The sequence below is a fragment of the Athene cunicularia genome (assembly GCF_003259725.1).
Source record: "Athene cunicularia isolate RWA chromosome 4 unlocalized genomic scaffold, athCun1 chr4_part2, whole genome shotgun sequence".
NCBI classification, from domain to species: domain Eukaryota; kingdom Metazoa; phylum Chordata; class Aves; order Strigiformes; family Strigidae; genus Athene; species Athene cunicularia.
The window spans coordinates 25,363,907-25,381,712 of NW_020799099.1; the positions used below are offsets into that span (position 1 = coordinate 25,363,907).

The 17,806-nt window shown below is 38.9% G+C and overlaps 1 protein-coding gene across 1 annotated transcript; it reads right to left on the minus strand.

The window, feature by feature from the left end:
* Positions 1–125: 125 nt before the first annotated feature.
* On the minus strand, positions 126–11,945 carry RNF175 (ring finger protein 175). The gene is given in 9 exon segments (XM_026847952.1): positions 126–318; positions 1,151–1,284; positions 1,927–1,953; positions 1,956–2,016; positions 2,018–2,088; positions 3,730–3,823; positions 4,724–4,875; positions 11,836–11,870; positions 11,873–11,945. Coding segments are annotated over 9 exon segments (840 nt in total).
* Positions 11,946–17,806: the final 5,861 nt, after the last annotated feature.

Genomic DNA, 17,806 nt, shown 5'->3' on the forward strand with positions numbered 1-17,806 from the left:
TGCACTTTCTTTTCCTAGCTTTTTTGGGGTCTTAGATAAGATAAAGTAAAATAGAACTATCCTCTTCCCTAAATATAATTGTTCCTTAGTAATTATTAGTTTTCCATTTATTTAATGTGGCCACCTCATCCCTCCACTGCAGATTGAAACACAAATTTGTAAGTAATCAGGCTATGGTTTAGAAAATCAAAAGCACACTTATCAGAGAGAGGGTATGGGTTACTTAACTTCCTCTTCAAATCAACTTTCTCAGGGCAGTATGGGAAATTCTGGTTCTTGCCAACAGTGCACCAACCACAGATGCAGGATTCATAAAACCTGCTATCAGGTGTATTGCTAAGGAATCTTTCAAATATAAACAAGGCCCTGTGCTGACATCCACAAACCTAGTCAAACCATCAAGAGATAATTTTAATGACTGATTATGGATACTGCCTTGTTTTATAACTGAGCAGTTTCAAATTATTTAAAATATTTAGAATATTTTGAACTATTTTAAAGTTGAATCCAATGTACTGAACATCCAGACTGGTATTCATATTTTCCATCTTGCAAGAAGCCAGGATATTTTTAAGAACTGCAGAAGGGGGTGGTTAGTAACATTGTTCCAGCACATATGTGATACCTATCATTTTAGTTTCTGGAATGCAAAACACCGAGTCGTTTGGTAGGCCCGAGTCTGAGGCACTGGGTCTTCTGTCAGGCTGTAAGGTATGCCATCTTTTGAGAAGGGTTTTACATCTGCCTTAAAGCTACCCAGCAAAGATAGCCCCAGGCACAGCCAGAGGAAATCCTCTGCAGTACATGGGAGCCTGAGTTAGCAGCACTGGCCAGTGGGTCAGCAAGCCTGGTCTAACATATTGCCAGCCACACCCACACAGGCACAAAGTGCCTGAAAGGCGGATTTAGGCCTGAAACTGTAGGGTTATGGCCACTCTTGCATCAGTTTGTCTGTCAAAAAGCTGTGTGTTCTCAATCTGTGTCACAGAACTGAAATATATTTTATGCTCCTGTTTTTACTTTTGTGCTACGTTGTTTCTGAATGTGGTTTTGGTTCCTCTTTCTTGGTATGTATTGCCATTGTTATTATTTTTTAATACAGCATAAAAGAGGAGAAAATAACAGTTTCATAATTCCATGGAAAGGATACACATGATTACAGAACAGCTGGTAGGTATTTTGAACGATCTCTTCTTCATTTATATCCACAAAAATTTTCTGCCTGCAAACTGTGCAGATGTCATTGGACAAATTTGTTGTTGGTATGCCACTGATGTTGTAAAACTGTTAAGATCAAGTTCATAGGAAAAAAAGAAGCCAAAGAACAACAATATATTTGCTTAGAGTTAAGGATGTGTAAACACATTTTAAGTGCCATCAAAGATAAGGATAGCATGAAAATGGCTGAAGTTGTCTTAGTTCACTAGTGCCAGGAGGCACAGTTACCAAGAAATAATGAAAATCTTATTGATGATGCAAGAACTTTAGCAACTGTCTGCTTGATTTTAAGTAACTGGAATATAAGGGAATTGTGCTGAGATAATCACCTTATTTGGCAATGGAAGATACGATGAAGAAGAGTCTTTCACAGACTTTGGGGAAGTAAGAAGCTTGTCTTCTTATGGCAGTTAGGAAAATTATGTAGTCTCTTGTACACAGGGACCCACCTGTTGGAAACCCCAGGTCAGACCCTGGCACATGTCACTGGCTACTAATTCATTAAGACTATTTTTGTAATCATAAGATCGGCAATGGAGTTCAACAGTTTGTCCATGGCACAAGAACAGCTCTCCTCAAAGAAAAGTGAGGTTAGTTTAGTGCAAGAGTATCCAGTAGATCTTATTCTCTTGAACCCAGGAGCACAAGAGTTTCAAGAGTTTCCAGTCCTTGAAAGTGGTATGTGGGATGATGATCCCTGGCACTTACACCAGTGGTGGAAACCATGTGGTCAGAACGTCAGAACACATCTCTGCAAAGTCTCTTCCCATCACTCCATAGTACAGTCTGTAAAAAAGCAGTCATAGCAAAATCCATGGAGTCATCAGGCTTGATTCTGTCATAAAACCACAAAAGAGTATTTGGGTGAGTCTGTTCTTCACCAAAACACCAGAATAAAATATCAACAAGATTTTTACTCCAGTTAGCTCCTGCCTTCAAACTGCAGGTTTAGTTTCATTTTCTGTTGCAGCAGCAGACACCCTCATACTTGAAGTATCAATGTTCTTGATGGCAAGCAATGTCGAAACTAGGCTATGAACTGCTTTTGGAGCCACAGCTACTTGGCTCTGTTATAGAAAGGCCAAGCTGACACATTTTCTTACAGGGGGTGACTTTGCCTAGAGTTGTCTTATACACCACAATTAGATATATTTCATTGTTTTGCAGAAGCAACAAGATCAGACAAATTTCAATCAGGTATAAGATGCCAGTCAAAGAACTGTTAAGTTTCTGTAGCTGAAAGAGCCCACTGTCCTGAATACAAATTCCTCAGAATAAAATATTTGCAAAATTACATCAAGTGGTATTTAGCCCTCTACTCCCCAGAAAACCCAGCTCAATAGAGTCTGCAAAAATGTTAACATCTCTTGTCATCTCTCTGAGATTGATTGTATGTGTTGCAGGTCTTGGCAGGCTGAAACCTGGCTACCAAATATTCATAAAACTGGAGCTTCTTAACATTAAAAAGGACTTGTTATTGCTGCAACAGGGCACAAAGTAAGAACATTTAAAATAGGCCTAACAAATTTTGTAGTTATATCTTTGAAATAAACTGGTGGTGGAATTTAGCTGGTTAAATAAAATACCTCAACTGAATAAAGCTTAATAGTCTTGGTAACACAAGACTCTTAAGTTTCTGCCAAGAATTTTCCATCAGAGCTATGTACTTCTGGGTTAATCAACTGTACAATGTATGGGCAATAAATCTGATACTTAAAGGAACAGCTGATTTACTTATGTGCAGTATCTCCAATACCTCCAAGAAGTGTTGGACTTAAAGCAGAATCATTATGCCATTGGTCTACATCCTTTTGAGGAATCTCTGGAATTTCTGGTCAGACAGTGCCTCAGAGTCCAGTACAGTAGCCCTGACTGGGCTGCTAGTCAGAGAGAAATCCTGGATAAACATAAATAAAATTCAAATCCTACCTAGGCAAAAATTCAAGCTGTATTAAGTGGTTAGGTAGAGAATCATCTGGACATACATTATTGTCTTTGTCAACAGCCAAAATAAAAAGAAGAGAATCCCCTAGCAACATTATAGCCTGGTAGAGCAGGAAATCATGGTTATCAGAAAGAATTATAATGTGGTTTTGATATGAATGTGCTTATCTATTTTTATTCTTTATGTCAAACCTTTTTATGTCTTATCTCCTTCAGGTACATAAATGAAGGACTGAGAATTAACTCAGCAGTTAAATTAGGGGATTAAATGAATGAACAGGGTGGCTGTATGAAGTTTAAGGTTTTTCCCCACCTCTCTTCACACTACAAACATATGTTATAAAATGACTAAATAGCAAACTTCAGATCAACTATGCAAAAATAAAAATAAAGCAGTAAGAGAATGTACAGCTACACAACATAGAAGAGGTTTCATATGTTGAGGTGGGTGGTAAAAAGACCAGCCTGGAGCAATTTCACTGCAAACAAAGTAAAGTCTATCAAACAGGAAATCAGAACAGTTGCCAATCCCAATTTTACCTGGAGATACCTACCTGAAGAATTAACTAAATCCATTATGGTTAGATAACCCACAATTCCAATCGCGTAACTCAGTTTACAGATTAGGAGGAACCATCCTATGGATAAGAGAAAAGAAAGACTGCTCAAGACTTTGCATATTTTGCAGAGTGGTACAAAATGCCACATATGTAGCTTCTACTGAAGTATTCATATAAATTCAATAGAAGTTTTACATGTCTATATTTCTCCCTTACCTAAAGATGAATAAGAATGTATAATACAGGAAAAAGTACAGGAGAAAAAAAAAAAAAAAGAAAAAGAAAAATACCCAACACCACCAAAACCTTTTTGTTTTGCTTCAGTCTTCACAAGAAATGGTAATTGTGAACAGATTGCTAACATAATTAAAACTAACAGTTGAGAATTGTGAAGGAGGGAGACATAGGCCAGAACAGGGCAAGAACAGGTAAAAAACAACTGAAATAAGTTATATATAGTCAAGTTAGTATACCATAATGAAATTTATCTAAAATACTTAGTTGTTAGCAGAAGCAATCTCTGAACCATTAATAATTGTCTTTGCAAATCCAGCGCAGAAAGGCAGAGTTTCAGAAGATGGAGAAGGAAGAATACAGACCTCTTTTTAGGTAGGCAGAGGGTGCTCGAAGAAATAAATTCAGACTATTTGGTATATATACTAAATTGAGCCCTTCAGGGTTAATAACACCTGGGATGACTGCTGATGGTAAGAGTCTGCAGAACAAAAAAACGACATGGAACTGATGGAATTAATTTAATTTTAGCTCTTGTTTAATTCTTTTTCATTTGCATGTCATGTTTGATCAACATTGATTTAGAGGATTTTATTCATACTGTAGTTGAAAGATTCCCTCAAATTCAACTGCTAATGGCCCTTGTAATCTGGGAAGATTTGTTCCAGGGAAATTCTTATTTATTCTTCTCCTTCTACAGGTTTCCTTTAAGAAACAATACCAAAAAACCCCCAACCAAGGCAAAACCAACAAAAAAAGGGTCATACTGTGATGTTCTTCCTGAGAGAGGCTTGCAGGTTGCTCTGAAAGTGATGTAACTGGTAATAACTGAGAGTATTCCCCATGTGGACAGGGATCTCTACCAGTAAAGTCTGGTGGTGAAATAAAGAACAACCCACATCTGCAGCAGTGTGACTAACTGTTGGCAAAATTGAGACATTCATTTCAAAGTAATGACATCCTTGTGGTTCTATTTTGCATGGTTAGGTTTGATTAAGAGATTGCCAAACTGTAAAACTCATACCAAAAAACGTGACTTGTACAGCATCTGACACCGGAGCCTTTGACCCTAGAATAATGATGTTAGTCTGCCTTTCACCCTGTAAATAATTAGTGATCCCAGTGTAGTAAATGGTTATAACACTGAGATAAAACTCATCAGGCCTCCACATCCTATCCTCAAAAATCTAAACTGTCTATTGATAGAATTGATGCTACTGAAAAAAAAAAAAAAAAAGTTTAAAGTTTGTTTTCTAACTCAAATTATATACGGTGACCAAAGGACTAAAGCTTTGGGAGCAGGTTTTCTGAAATCAGTGGAGGCAGTTTGGCCTTTAAGCCTTAGAGCTGCTCTCACAAACTTTCAGAAAGGTGTATTTAGCTGCATTAATTTGGGATGCTGCTCAGTTACATAACCACACTGCTGAAGGTTTTTCTTAAAAACTCTACAGCACAACAAAATGCTGTGACTTAAACTTTTAAACTTCTTCCTAAATGAAATTATATCAAACTTAATATGTATATTTGCTTGAATGACTCACAGTGATGAAATATACTATTTCTTTTCCAATAAACAAATATTTGAAAGCCACTGGAGTCAAAAGCCCTGTAATGTCAGTTCTCTCCGTGATCACATTAATAAACCATGGATTTGGAATTGTGGAAGCCTGATGATGACAAAGGTAAAAGCAAGACTGACTTTAATACGTGTTTGTAGAGTTAGATCCTGCATCTTTACAAAAAGGATACTAAAAATAAATTAAAAAAAAAATCTGAGGGGAGATTGTTTCCAAATTTATGTTTGGTTTGGGGAGGGTAGATATTTTAAAAGCAGACAAAAAGCACAATCCATCTAGAGTAAAAAGTTATTTCTATGGAAGTTGAATCTTCCACTATCATTAGGTCACATCACTGTTATGCGTTTCTCCATCCTGCAGGCCTGCCTTTATGGGACCACAGTCTGCTGCTTGTGACTGTAAAAGTGACAGAGCTCCTTCCATGCCACTCAGACCTTCTGGCATGTCACTGGTCAGTGGTGCCTACACATCCCCGGTTGCAGAGCCTGAGGTCTCCCGGCCTTCACTGGGGGCTACCAAAAGCTCCCTGTTGCCTGCCTGCCTTGTTACTGTCCAGTGTGATCCCTCTCCAATGTGCTTACATACTGTGGGTTGCTTTTTTCCTGTAGACTGAAAGTAAAGTCTGAATTTCAGTGGTAAAGCCAAAACTTAATGGGCACACATCTTCATCTTATGTCTTTCTAATACAAATCTATAACAGAACTTTGTTATTATGTTAGTTGCAAAACGAAATTCTAATTAATTAAAAAATGTTCTCACCATCTTCTCTTGGGCAATACCATTATTAAATCTATTGGTATATATTGTTTGCAGTAATTGTTTCAAATTTTCTTATTGATTTTTATGTCTTCCAGATCGTTAATTTTAATACTATTAGCCTCTACATGAAATGCATGAGTATTTTGTCATGTAAATGAGGACAAAGATAGGAATCAAGTCATACAGATGAAAACCCCAGCATTGATTTATTATTAATACTGGAAGGTCACCATCTGGACAATTCCATAAAATAATACATCTGCATTGCTGCTAAATGGGAACTTTAACATCTGGATCATATTATTCAAAATTTTCCTCATCCACCCATCATAGCAAGAGGAATTTCCTGACAAATCAGATTGGTGCCCAAAGGTAAAATGTTTTTCTCATTACCGTACTTTAAATGAGCTCAAAAAGACCTAGAAGTGAAGTCAGCATCAGCGTCATAGACAACTTTCCCATTTTCTAATTATGCAGATTAAATAGGTCATACAAGCACCAACTGAAAAGTTCCCATCTGTCTTCTGCTTCCCTCACAATGCTCCCCCAACTCTGAGTGAGTAAGAATGCCCATCACCAGTAAATTCAACAGAGGAGCATTATTCCACTATCCTTTCCATCTTATAGCATATGGTGAAAACTGCATACATAAAGAAAATAACTGTGTAAATAATTAGATTTATTGTAAGAGACTGACCTTACCAGAACTTGTTAACTTGGCAATGCAAGCTAACTGGCTCTCTAAACTTCTAATTTCTTTTGATGCAGACATATTCAAATACTCAAAAACATATGCATGGAAGCAATAATAAGTCAGCTGTTTGTTTGGTTTTTTTAAAGGTTTAAATTAATATGCTTATACTTGATAGTACAATGGAAATTGGCAGGGATTTCTGTATTAAGTAAATCAACGAACCTTATTTTCAAGATTGGCCTCGTTACTTAGGTACAGAAATCAATGCCGTCATAACTATGCTACTCCCTTTTTCAACTATTACATTCCGAAGTAAGTTCTCACTACATGACTGCCACATGATACAAGATATATAATCAGTCAAATGGGCAACCACCTATGGGACCAGAAGTAAGGTTTTTGTACTTGAGATTGTTCTGAGACCACGACAAATCTGCCTTTCTATCTCAGATATTTTAGGATTTCTATTATGCCAGGGGAGAACAACTTCGTCTGCATAGATCACATTTATTTAATTTTCATCAATGGACAGCTTCCAACAACAAGCAAATTGCATTATAAGAATCAGTTGAGTAGCTGATAGTCAGAATTTCCTTTAGGAAAATACACAGCCAGAACACTAATGTGCTTTTTCCTTCCTTCTCCATTTGATATGCCAGACTACTGCCCTTATGTTGAGAAAAATTGATAGGAGAGAGTAGGATAGGAATGGCTTTTCAAGGATGGTAATTCTCTGACTACCATTCTTCATTGCCACTCCACATCACAGATCATATGATACAAGTTGCAAGCACATAATTGCTTGCACCTCACTGAATTAGAAGAAGACAAAATTTGTGAGAAAAATGGAGAAATGAGTATTAACACAGAGGCAAACCTATTGAAAATTATGTTTTTACAATGTGAATTAGCAGAACACAGGCTCCATATTTATTTTTTAAAATCTCAAATAACAAAATTCTCAAAAGCAACTGAGAAATGATCATTTTCTCTAGTCTGCTTCCTCATCATGTAGAAGGTAACCCCAAATAGTCAGCTAAAACAGAAAAAACACAATTGTCAGTGGTCTATATTTTATTTCAGGCTAAGACTTACTAGAAAAACATCTTCCCTATTTTCCCCTCCCTCCTCCATGCTAGGATCACACCCATGTTACTTTATATGGAGCCATCTGGTGAAGGGCAACCTCTTCCCTCTTGCCAAAATTATCCCCAGCTGAGTCTTGGTTGCTTTGCTGCAACTTTTTTGCTCTTGACTCTTTGAAATACGAGCCTTCTCCCTAGCATGCCTATTTTTTTTTTTTCTTTCTTTTTAGGAGACATTTTGCATTCTCGATAAGCCCGGATAAGGTTCTTTTGGAAGGTACAGGCTATCACTGTTTCTCTTGCATCGAGTAAGTAGTTGCTGTGTTTTATTTTTTGTTCCTTTGGAGCAAGCTAATGAATGCCCTTTCCATTTAGGGCTGGTTTTATGCTCCTTTTGACCTTCATTTCCTTTTTCTTTCAAAAAGAAACCGAACTTTTCTTTTTTACATGTTTGCAAAGCACTTTGAAGGGGGTGGGAAACCGAACTTTTCTTTTTTACATGTTTGCAAAGCACTTTGAAGGGGGTGGTGGGAGTCAATCACTGCAACCCTTTGCTTTAGTTCTACTGATACAACTGTGCCATTTTCTCTGAGCTCTTACTATGTCTGAGAATAGCATGAGTATTCAGAGCAGGGATGTACACATGCAAACACCCACATGACCTCAACAAATCAGACAGAAAGATTTGCCAGCTGATGCTGCCTTCCAAGCCATGATATGTAATGGAGGGCTGGCTACTTGTTTTGCTGAAAATAGAAAAGCAAGCCATTTTAGATGAGAGAAAAGGAGCCATAGGTCTACCCCTCCCATTGAAAAAAAAAATGTATTCTACTTCTACATCTGACTTTGCTTCTCTTTTGCTCCAAAAACTGAAAGCATATTGTTACAAGTAGGGGAAAGTGTTTGGTTTCTTCTATTCAGTATTAGACGCTGTTGTGCATAACCTATACACAAACTACACAGGCATAAACCAAGCAGTCAAAAACTGGATGGCAAGTAAGAGAAATGCGTAAGCAAGCAAAAGTAGAGGGCTGTTTCCTCTTTAGTGAGCACATGGTTGATTTTCAAATTTTGACTTATTTAAATGTTTCCTACCAAATCAAACAAAATTGATATGCACATGAATGCAAGCATAATAACTGCCACCTGGAAGAACTGTAATGCAGAAGTCTAGACCTGCCTGTACTTAAGGGAGCAGTAGTGGGTTTTTTTGTTGTTTATTTTTGTGTCAAATGGACAATTTCCTGTATGCATTAACCGAGTTGTTTAAATCCTAAATGCAACCATCTTTACGGTTTCTGCCCTTGTCAGAAAGTTTTCTTATCTGATGCAACAGTGTATACTAGTAATTTTTCATCTGTGTTGTGTAAGGATCTTATTAGTTATTCAGCTTTGTATCTTAATGTTTGTCCTGTTTGTTAGCCTTCAAAGTAGAGTGGATGAGATTTTGGCGGTTACAGTGCAGGTAGGAATTTGTAACTTTCAACATTGCTGCGTGACATGCTTTTAAAGAAAGCAAGCTAATGCAATGACATCAGCAGCGTGTTCGAAAGCTACACAGAAGTATCTGGGTATGAAACATGATGGCAGTTATAACTTAATACCCAAACTTGTAAATTGTTTTGGTGACAAACACTCTTCGATTACCAAATGTGGAATACATGCCATAAGCCATCTACTGGCAGAGACCCACTGTAAGTAATGTTCACTATTATAGAGTAACTTCATACATAGATAGTAGATGTGAGAATATATTACTCTCCCCACTAAACAGAGCATGAAGCGGAACTGCCAAAACTCGGTGCAAAGTGAACGATACTTCTATTTTTACTGAAAAAATTTCTGCTTCAGTTCCTCTTTTACTGGAGAAGGCCTTCCTGCTGCCACACAGCTATGCACTGAAAATTGAGGACCCAACATGCTTCTGGTGCAGATGTTTTGTTTATTTTAAAATGCACTACAAAAACAATCACAAAATCTTATCAAAGTGTTGTGATGTACTGGAGCCTCCCTAAATGAGACTAAATGCATTTTGAAGTGTATTTTTTTTTTCATATTGGCTATGTCACTTTGTAGGTGTGACTGGCTTCTGTAAACTAATGTTGAAATTAGTTGGGAATGAAGCTTCAGTGGCTGAAGACTAAGTTACACAAGTAATAGAACTGTAACATGTAGGCTACTGTCAGTTTTGGCAGAGGTTAAGTCTATTTAGTACACATTAACTTTCAGTACTGCTGAGGAGGATAATGCCAAAGCAACATAGAGTATATGCTTTTTTAGACTCCCACAGGCCTTCCCAGGCAGACAGGGACTTCCCCAGCTGCTCATCATTGTACGCATACGTAGAGCTCAAGTGTGTTTCAGCACTGATTAAATACTAGTCTCATGCAAAATATTTTCAATGGAAAACAAAGACATGCACAGTCTGAGTGACTTCAGTCACTTCAGTGTTGTGTTCTTCATTCTAAATGTCTGTTGAAATCAGTAAGGCAAAAATTAGTAGGAAAGAAACATTTGAAAACCTCTAAACTGAGATGCTAACATGAACCTAAAATAATTGAATTATACAGCAGAACTGGTCTAGAAGAGAAGTTAAAAAGAACATAATGATAAAGTATTATTGTATATGATTATGCTATAAGTGCTCAGGGTTAGGCATGTGTGTTTGTAAAGGTAGAGAGTTAGTGACGTGAAGCTAAAATCCTCATTGAGCTACCCGTGACTTCATTAGACACTTCACCTGTATGTATGTTGTCATGATGAACATTTCATCACTGCTCCTAACTCTAAAGTATAGGTGAAGAGCCTTATTTCACAATCTCTGTATTGGAATTTTATGCCACTGTGAAACTCCACTAACAGTAAATAGGCTGGGTTTATATTCTATACTAAACAGTTTCTGTAAATTGTATCAAGGTTTCATTCTTCAGTGTTTAATAGACCTGTCAAATGAGAAGGTAGGATGCTTCAGAGTCAGAAGAGCAATTATCAAGAGATAAAGTATTGATCAGTTATTGACATCACTGCTACTAAGAAGTTCAATTACCAAAAACTGGATTTCAATCTACAGGTGGTTTAGGGCACCCCTCAACAGATGAAGATCAAAAAGTTAAGCAGATGCTTGTGTGCTTAAAATTCTGCCTGGTGAAATACCCATGTAATCCCCATTATCTGTTTAACATTTACTTAAAATTCATTTTAGAGGACTGGCCCTTTCTGAGATGTCTAGCTTTTTTAGAACTACTGAATAGGGAGGTCAGGGATGGAAATCATGTCACTCTGGTTTTCTCAGGTTTGCAGAGAAATCTGTGGTAGGGGAAAGGAAGTAAACTGAAGCACCATAAGCCCCAGTTTTAGCACCTTAACCACAAGACAAGCTTTCTCTCTAATTAGGCATGTGCATGAGTAACTTGATGAATAGGGCCCTTGGATTCTCTCAGTAAAACACTCTGTAGCATTACTTCAGCTAGATAAGGATAGTGACTCTGTTCTCCTAGTTGTATGAAAACTCAAAGCCTTTTCCTTAAAAGCTTTGACCTGCTAAAGACTGACCACAGCATCAGCATGCATACACAGAAAATAAAATACAAATTATTTTCTCTACCTACATAAAAGCTATTCTCCACCTGACCAAAACCCATGGCTTTCTGCTTTCCATGAGGCTCAGTTGTCTTGCTAGATGTAAACCCTTAGGAGTATGTCATGATACCCAACTGTTACCTGAGAAAGCTCCAAAACTGCTGTCTTTCTGACAAGTTATTCACATTGTATGATCAACAGTGGCTCTGCTTCCACTTAAAAGCACAATCTGGGCAACAACCAAAATTGCAATGAGAACAAGAACCATCTCCCAATGCATCTGATTCACAGCCATGGTGCTTCACGGGCAGCTTCTGATGTTGCAACCTGAAAAGAAATTATGATATTTAAAAAAATCTAGATTGATTTGTTATACCTAAAGGTGACAGTAAGCCTCTGTATGAGAGATACGTTATGAGAAAATAGGTTAGTGTTGTTATGCATGAAAATATAAGATAACAAACTAGATAAGAATATTTGGTCTTTGTAACTGGAACAATTATCCTGAAAAAGGAAATGTAAAGTAATGGGCAGTGTTGTTTGGGGTTTTTTGGTTTTGTGGGTTTTTTTCTTTTTCTAGTAACTCAGTCCTGAACATAAATATAGACATAATTATATAGTACCACGAATTTTAAGCAGACCTTTCATAATCACAGATCTGAGTCCCACATAATCTTTTAGCTTAAGGTAAATGCAAACCCAGAAGAAGGCTTAAATTCTTGTTTCAGCTTCCTTCCCTGTAAAGTGAGAAGTGTAGCTGGTATTTATCTTCCTTTCAGAGTTAATGAAAGTTTCTTTGAGCCCCTAAGAAAGGAGGGGATTGTCTTGGAGCTATAAATTAGCCTCCTTCATAACTAAAGCTGAGTAAGTTTCTCTTTTAGAATGGTGCTTCATGTCCTTATAGTAAGAATCTTGATCTTCATCTGATCTTGAATCTGGATGTTAGTTTTCCGCTGAACTGGAGCTTTCCAGGCCTACATTTCAGTACTCAACAGCACCTCCTGGCTTCTAGATCTGTGTATGCACTGAGTGCATCCCAGCTGCACCCTGAAACGAAGTTAGAGAGAGACATCCACTGTCTCACTTCCCCTTCCATGGTCTGCTCTCTGTGGGAAGAAGCACCATGGGTATGGGCTGGAAGGGAGCTGCAGCATGTTCTGGTTGATGCCTGCCCTGGATGATTTGTGGATCAAGACTTTGTGTCACAGTGGCTGATGGGCAGCAGCTACTCTATTCAGACACAGTTGCTGTTAAACCAGTTGGCATCCAGATTTGAGCAAGGAACTACACAAAAGCATGAAGCTGTTCTTTGCTTCTATTACTTGCTATTCCATTTTGGACAAACTTTGAGTCCAATTAAAACTTGTGACTTTGCAGAAATCTCGATGGAGGTTTAAAGCATGTGGTTCTTTCCCATCCCTTCAGAAGGCAAAAGTTTAACAGTAGCCACGCTTTTTTCCATTTAAAAGAAACTGCTATGTGTTGGATGCTGCGTTCAGATGCCACAGCACCAGAGAAGGTACTGATACCAGTGTTAAACATCTTTCCTCCCAGCTTTATGCAAGTACCACAGAGTACTACTTCTTTTTTTGCTGACAGTGTGCTTAAGTATCTCAAAGCAGCCCATTGGTGTAATGCACTTGGTGTCCTTCAGGCTGCTGTCAGGGATGGCCCCTTATTGGAGGCTCACTGGTGCTGGGTATGCTGGAGGCGCAAGCCTATAGATGGAGGTAGCGTAATTAATGTGCATCCTAAGTAAAGGGGAGGCAGAAACAGGGAGATAACAAGCTTCTCCTCACCACCCCCCTCAAGCAGTCATTAAAAAGATGGCTAAAGCACCATTTCTTTATATTAGACTTGCAAGAACAGGAAGCGTTATATTTATTGTACCTAAAGGAAAACATTGTACTACAACAGCAGTCTCTGTAATGATCGCTGTAAAGCTGTTCCATATATTGTTTTGCTGAGAAACAGATTAAACTGACAGAATAAAAAGTTCCAGTAAAACTTTTCAAGAAAAGAAAATTCTTTACTAACTACACTTCTGTGAACAAAATGTTAAAGGTTTCTGGTATTGCTATAAATGTACAATTCATTTAACAAAACATTTGCAAGCAATATGTAAATTAACTTACTTCCATTGTTCCTCTGTTGATAATAAATCATTTTCCTGAAACACATTCAGAACAAGTATTATAACTTCATGGTGAACAACAGCCAGATGGGTTTTCTTCTCTTAACTCTCACCACCCTTTCCATCCTGTGAGTTACTGGACATGTTGGCAAGTTCCCTCTGTCCCCCTTGCCTGGAAGCTGCTTAGAAACCTGCAGCTGTGCCAAGGATGGCAGTCATGCAGTTTCAATGGCTGTGATGTACAATGGGTGCCCCTAATGAATCCCCTCAGGGTGATTGACCAACAGGGATGAGGGCATACTTGAGAGACCTACAGCAGAACTTTAGCCAAAACAGACCTTGGTGGATATCTGGACCAACCTCCAGCGCAAAAGAGAGTGAAGGACATCAGCTTGCTCAGGGCTGAGTCCAACTGAATAATTAGTCTCCATGGATGGATATTTCACTGCCCCTCTGGGCCTCCTGTGGCAGTGAATTCTCTTTTTCTTCTTCAATACACAGGGACAAAATCACTGCAACAAACTTAGCAAGCAGAAGTTTAAATGAAATATCTCCTAGACTTAATCAAAAAGGTTTAGGTCTGATCTTTCAGCTGCTCTGATTAAGCAGCTGTACAGGTACACCATAAAGTCTGTGGAATAGATCACACACACACAAGGTTGAAAAGGGGAATTCAAGAGCATTCAATGAAGTCTAAAGATAGTACTTCTAGTTCTAAACTGGGTTCTATCAGAAAAGGTCATTATCAAAGATGGTTTAGTTTTTGTTTTTCCTTCAATGTATTCCAATTCTATAAATAAGTTTAAATTTTCTATAGAAATTCCAGAATTCAAGGAGATAATTTTTTCCTGATCTTTATGAGTGTTTGCTGTTGTGCAGTTGAAATGACCATTTTTGGTGGTGGTGGTAGTTGTTGCTAATATAACTTGAAGTGTCAGGGTGCCACTTTATGTTGGCTTTTGTCATGTACATTTTAGCCCTGTGGGTGATGCGTCCCTGAATTTTGCTCTGAGTGCTGAGGGATACATTACAGTTTTACCATCTGCTTTAAGTAACCGTCTGGCACTTTGTACTTGTCTAAGGGAGGAACAGGGAATGCAAGTCACCATTCACTTGTGGAAAGATCTACACTTTTAGAAGAAGTTACAGCTGCACCTAGCAAACACTTCAAACCCATCTAGATGCCAAGCTGCCACTCTGCTTCCTCAGCGCCTTTTGGTGTTTCTATCAAAAAAAAAGTATGAGGCAATTGGCTCCTGATCTCTCATCTTTGGAGGTCATGAAGGTCAAATTGAGGAAATAAGGAAAGAAAAAAAAGTTTTCACTGCTGCAAAGTCAAGTAAAGGCATTGACAATCTAGTCTTAGTCAGCAAATACTGTAAAATGGAGACTTGCTTTTGTAGTTCATATGTATGCTAATGTACCTTTACAAAAGTGCTGGACTACACATCTGCAGACTCTAATCTCATTACAGCCAAATTAAATTGCTACAATTACATTATACAGCTCAAAATAGAGATGCATTTCAATTCATGCTGCATTATTTATTTGTTTACCGGCTGGCAAGTAACAGAGACCTTGCAGATTCTGAAAATGCATTTATATCTTGCTAATTGACCCTGATTTCTGTTGTTACTGTGCAATAAAACTGGAAATATGCTTAGAATAGTTTACATCCTGATTTTCTCAGCATTGTATGCTGTTACATTTTGACTTTGTAACAAGCTAGGGACCAGTTAAGAGGACGGCTAATGGGCCTTCAAAAATAAAATTAGTTTTATTTCAAAGACAGCAGATCATTCGCTAGTATTTCATCATATTCTATTAGTATACTTCCTTCCAACTTATTAAAGTGAGGAACTTGTACAAAATACTGTGGGTTTTTTTTGTTGTTGTTTTTATTTTTTCCCCAAAATTTTTCTTCAAATATCCATTTATCTGTGCCAGAATTTGGATATGACAGTGGTTAAGAAAAGGAAACAAAATTACAGTCCATGCAGTGTTTTAAACACTATTTTGAATAATGCACAGTCAAATGAATCCTTGAATCTACATCTTCTCTTTTTAAACTCTGATTGTCCTCCTCCTCCCCTTCAGTGGGTGGCAATGGCTTGGTGATGAGGGCTGCCCTGTACTATGTGGATGTGCTGCATGAGGCAAAGACCAGAGCAGCAGGTGAAGGCTTGTCACAACAAGGCAACTAGGATGGACTTTGTCCCTAGGGCAAAAAAATGGACAGGAGAGGTTAGGGAAAGTACTGTGGGATACTGCTACCTGGGTGCTGCAGTTTGTGGTGCAGGGGTTGGGAGAATGAATAATGACAGTAATGTACACAAGGCAGAACGGTGGAGTATGTTGACAGTGACCATGGAGAAATACAGTGCGTAGAGGCAAATACTATGTGGCAGCATGGTGCTGTGTGTGCAGCAGTGGGTGTAGTAACCCTGAGCAACCCTGGCCGTGAAGGTTGGGTACACAATTGAGGGGAGAGCACTGGGGGCTGCTGTGTGGCATGGAAACAAGGGACAGTATTGTGGCTGCTGGCAATGGGTAGAGGACAGCGAAGCCCTGTTTTAATGTGTAGACAGACTAAGGTATCTGAAGGTTTTATTTGGCCTCCAGGAAAAGGACAATTTAAGGTTTTGGACCCAGCTAGGGCCTGTAACATCAGCATGTAATGGATGATCAGTGAATGTATGGCCACGAGCAAGGCTTTGCCCTTGACAGTGTTCCCTCAGTAGTGGCAAACTGTGACCTGGCAAAAAGGTATTTGGTATAAATGCTAAACTCTTTTCTAAACCCAGCATCTATCAGCAGCAGACAGGGATCAAGACTAGCTGCCATTTGTGCAGTCAGGGCCCCTCTTCTGGCTGTTGGGTAAAAAGTGCTTGCTAATGAAGTGTAAACTAACATTATCCACCTAAAGCTGGACAGAACAGGACAGGAAAATAATACTGTCTTAAAAGAATGGGCAGAATAGCTTTTATATTTGTAGAAGAATTATTTTTCTGAGACAGCACAGGTGAATCCCTGTTTATTTACACTGGGATGAAATAAAAACTTCAGAGCAGGCAAGCAGACGCACTGAGGTGTGCTTTAACTTCCTCAGTTGGATGACTGAGAGTTTCAGGAGTTTTTTAATCTTGAGGAAAGTAATTTCTCCAAATACATCTGCATTGCTTATTAACATTGATCTCATCTTTATTGCAGTGTTGTACTCATTTTCCAGTGTTTGTGTTTAGTTTTAAACTAGATTGCAAGGTTGCTGGGGGAAGGCTCACATGTTCTTATGTATGCTTTAGCCACCCAGAAATTGTGCCTGGGCTTTTCAATACTACTACAGTCCTAATGAAGAGTAATTATGATTAATGCATAGCGTTGTATGGAGAATTACTGTCTCACCCTGTGCCAGCTGTTGTAAAATCCTGCAAAAGATGTACGTGGGCAGGGAAATATTTAAAGTTTCTTGATGGCTCAGTTTTCCAAAAGGGAAGGTAAAAAGCGTAGAGACAAATGAGGGCCTGACAGCCTTACTCCACAAGAGTGGGCTGGTGGTGGGGTGCCCAGCCCTGCTGAACTGGGCCAGGAGAGGTAGGTCATACCGAGCTGATGGGCCGAGAAGCACAATGCTCCTGTTTTTTGGGGCAAGAGCTGCAGGTTTAGGTTTAGAGGTGCGGGTTTGACTCTGCCCCTTCCTGCCTGCAGAGGCCTGGGGAGTGTCTGGCCTCCCCCATGGCGCCTGCTCCCTCACAACCTGTGGGGTGATGGGGCTGAAAATGTGGCTCCTCATCACATGGCCAATACCACCTCTTGCATATGCACCTGCATGTGTGTATATATATATATATATATATACACACACCCCTGTATACACCCAGACACACACACGCAGAGCTGCAGCCAGACACCTCCCAACACAGCCGCTCTACACCTCCCACTGCTGCCAGCCCCTCTCCAGCCACCCTCCTCCCTCCGGCCCTGCTGCTGCACCTCCAGGACCTGTGCCAGAGCTGTGGCGGTAG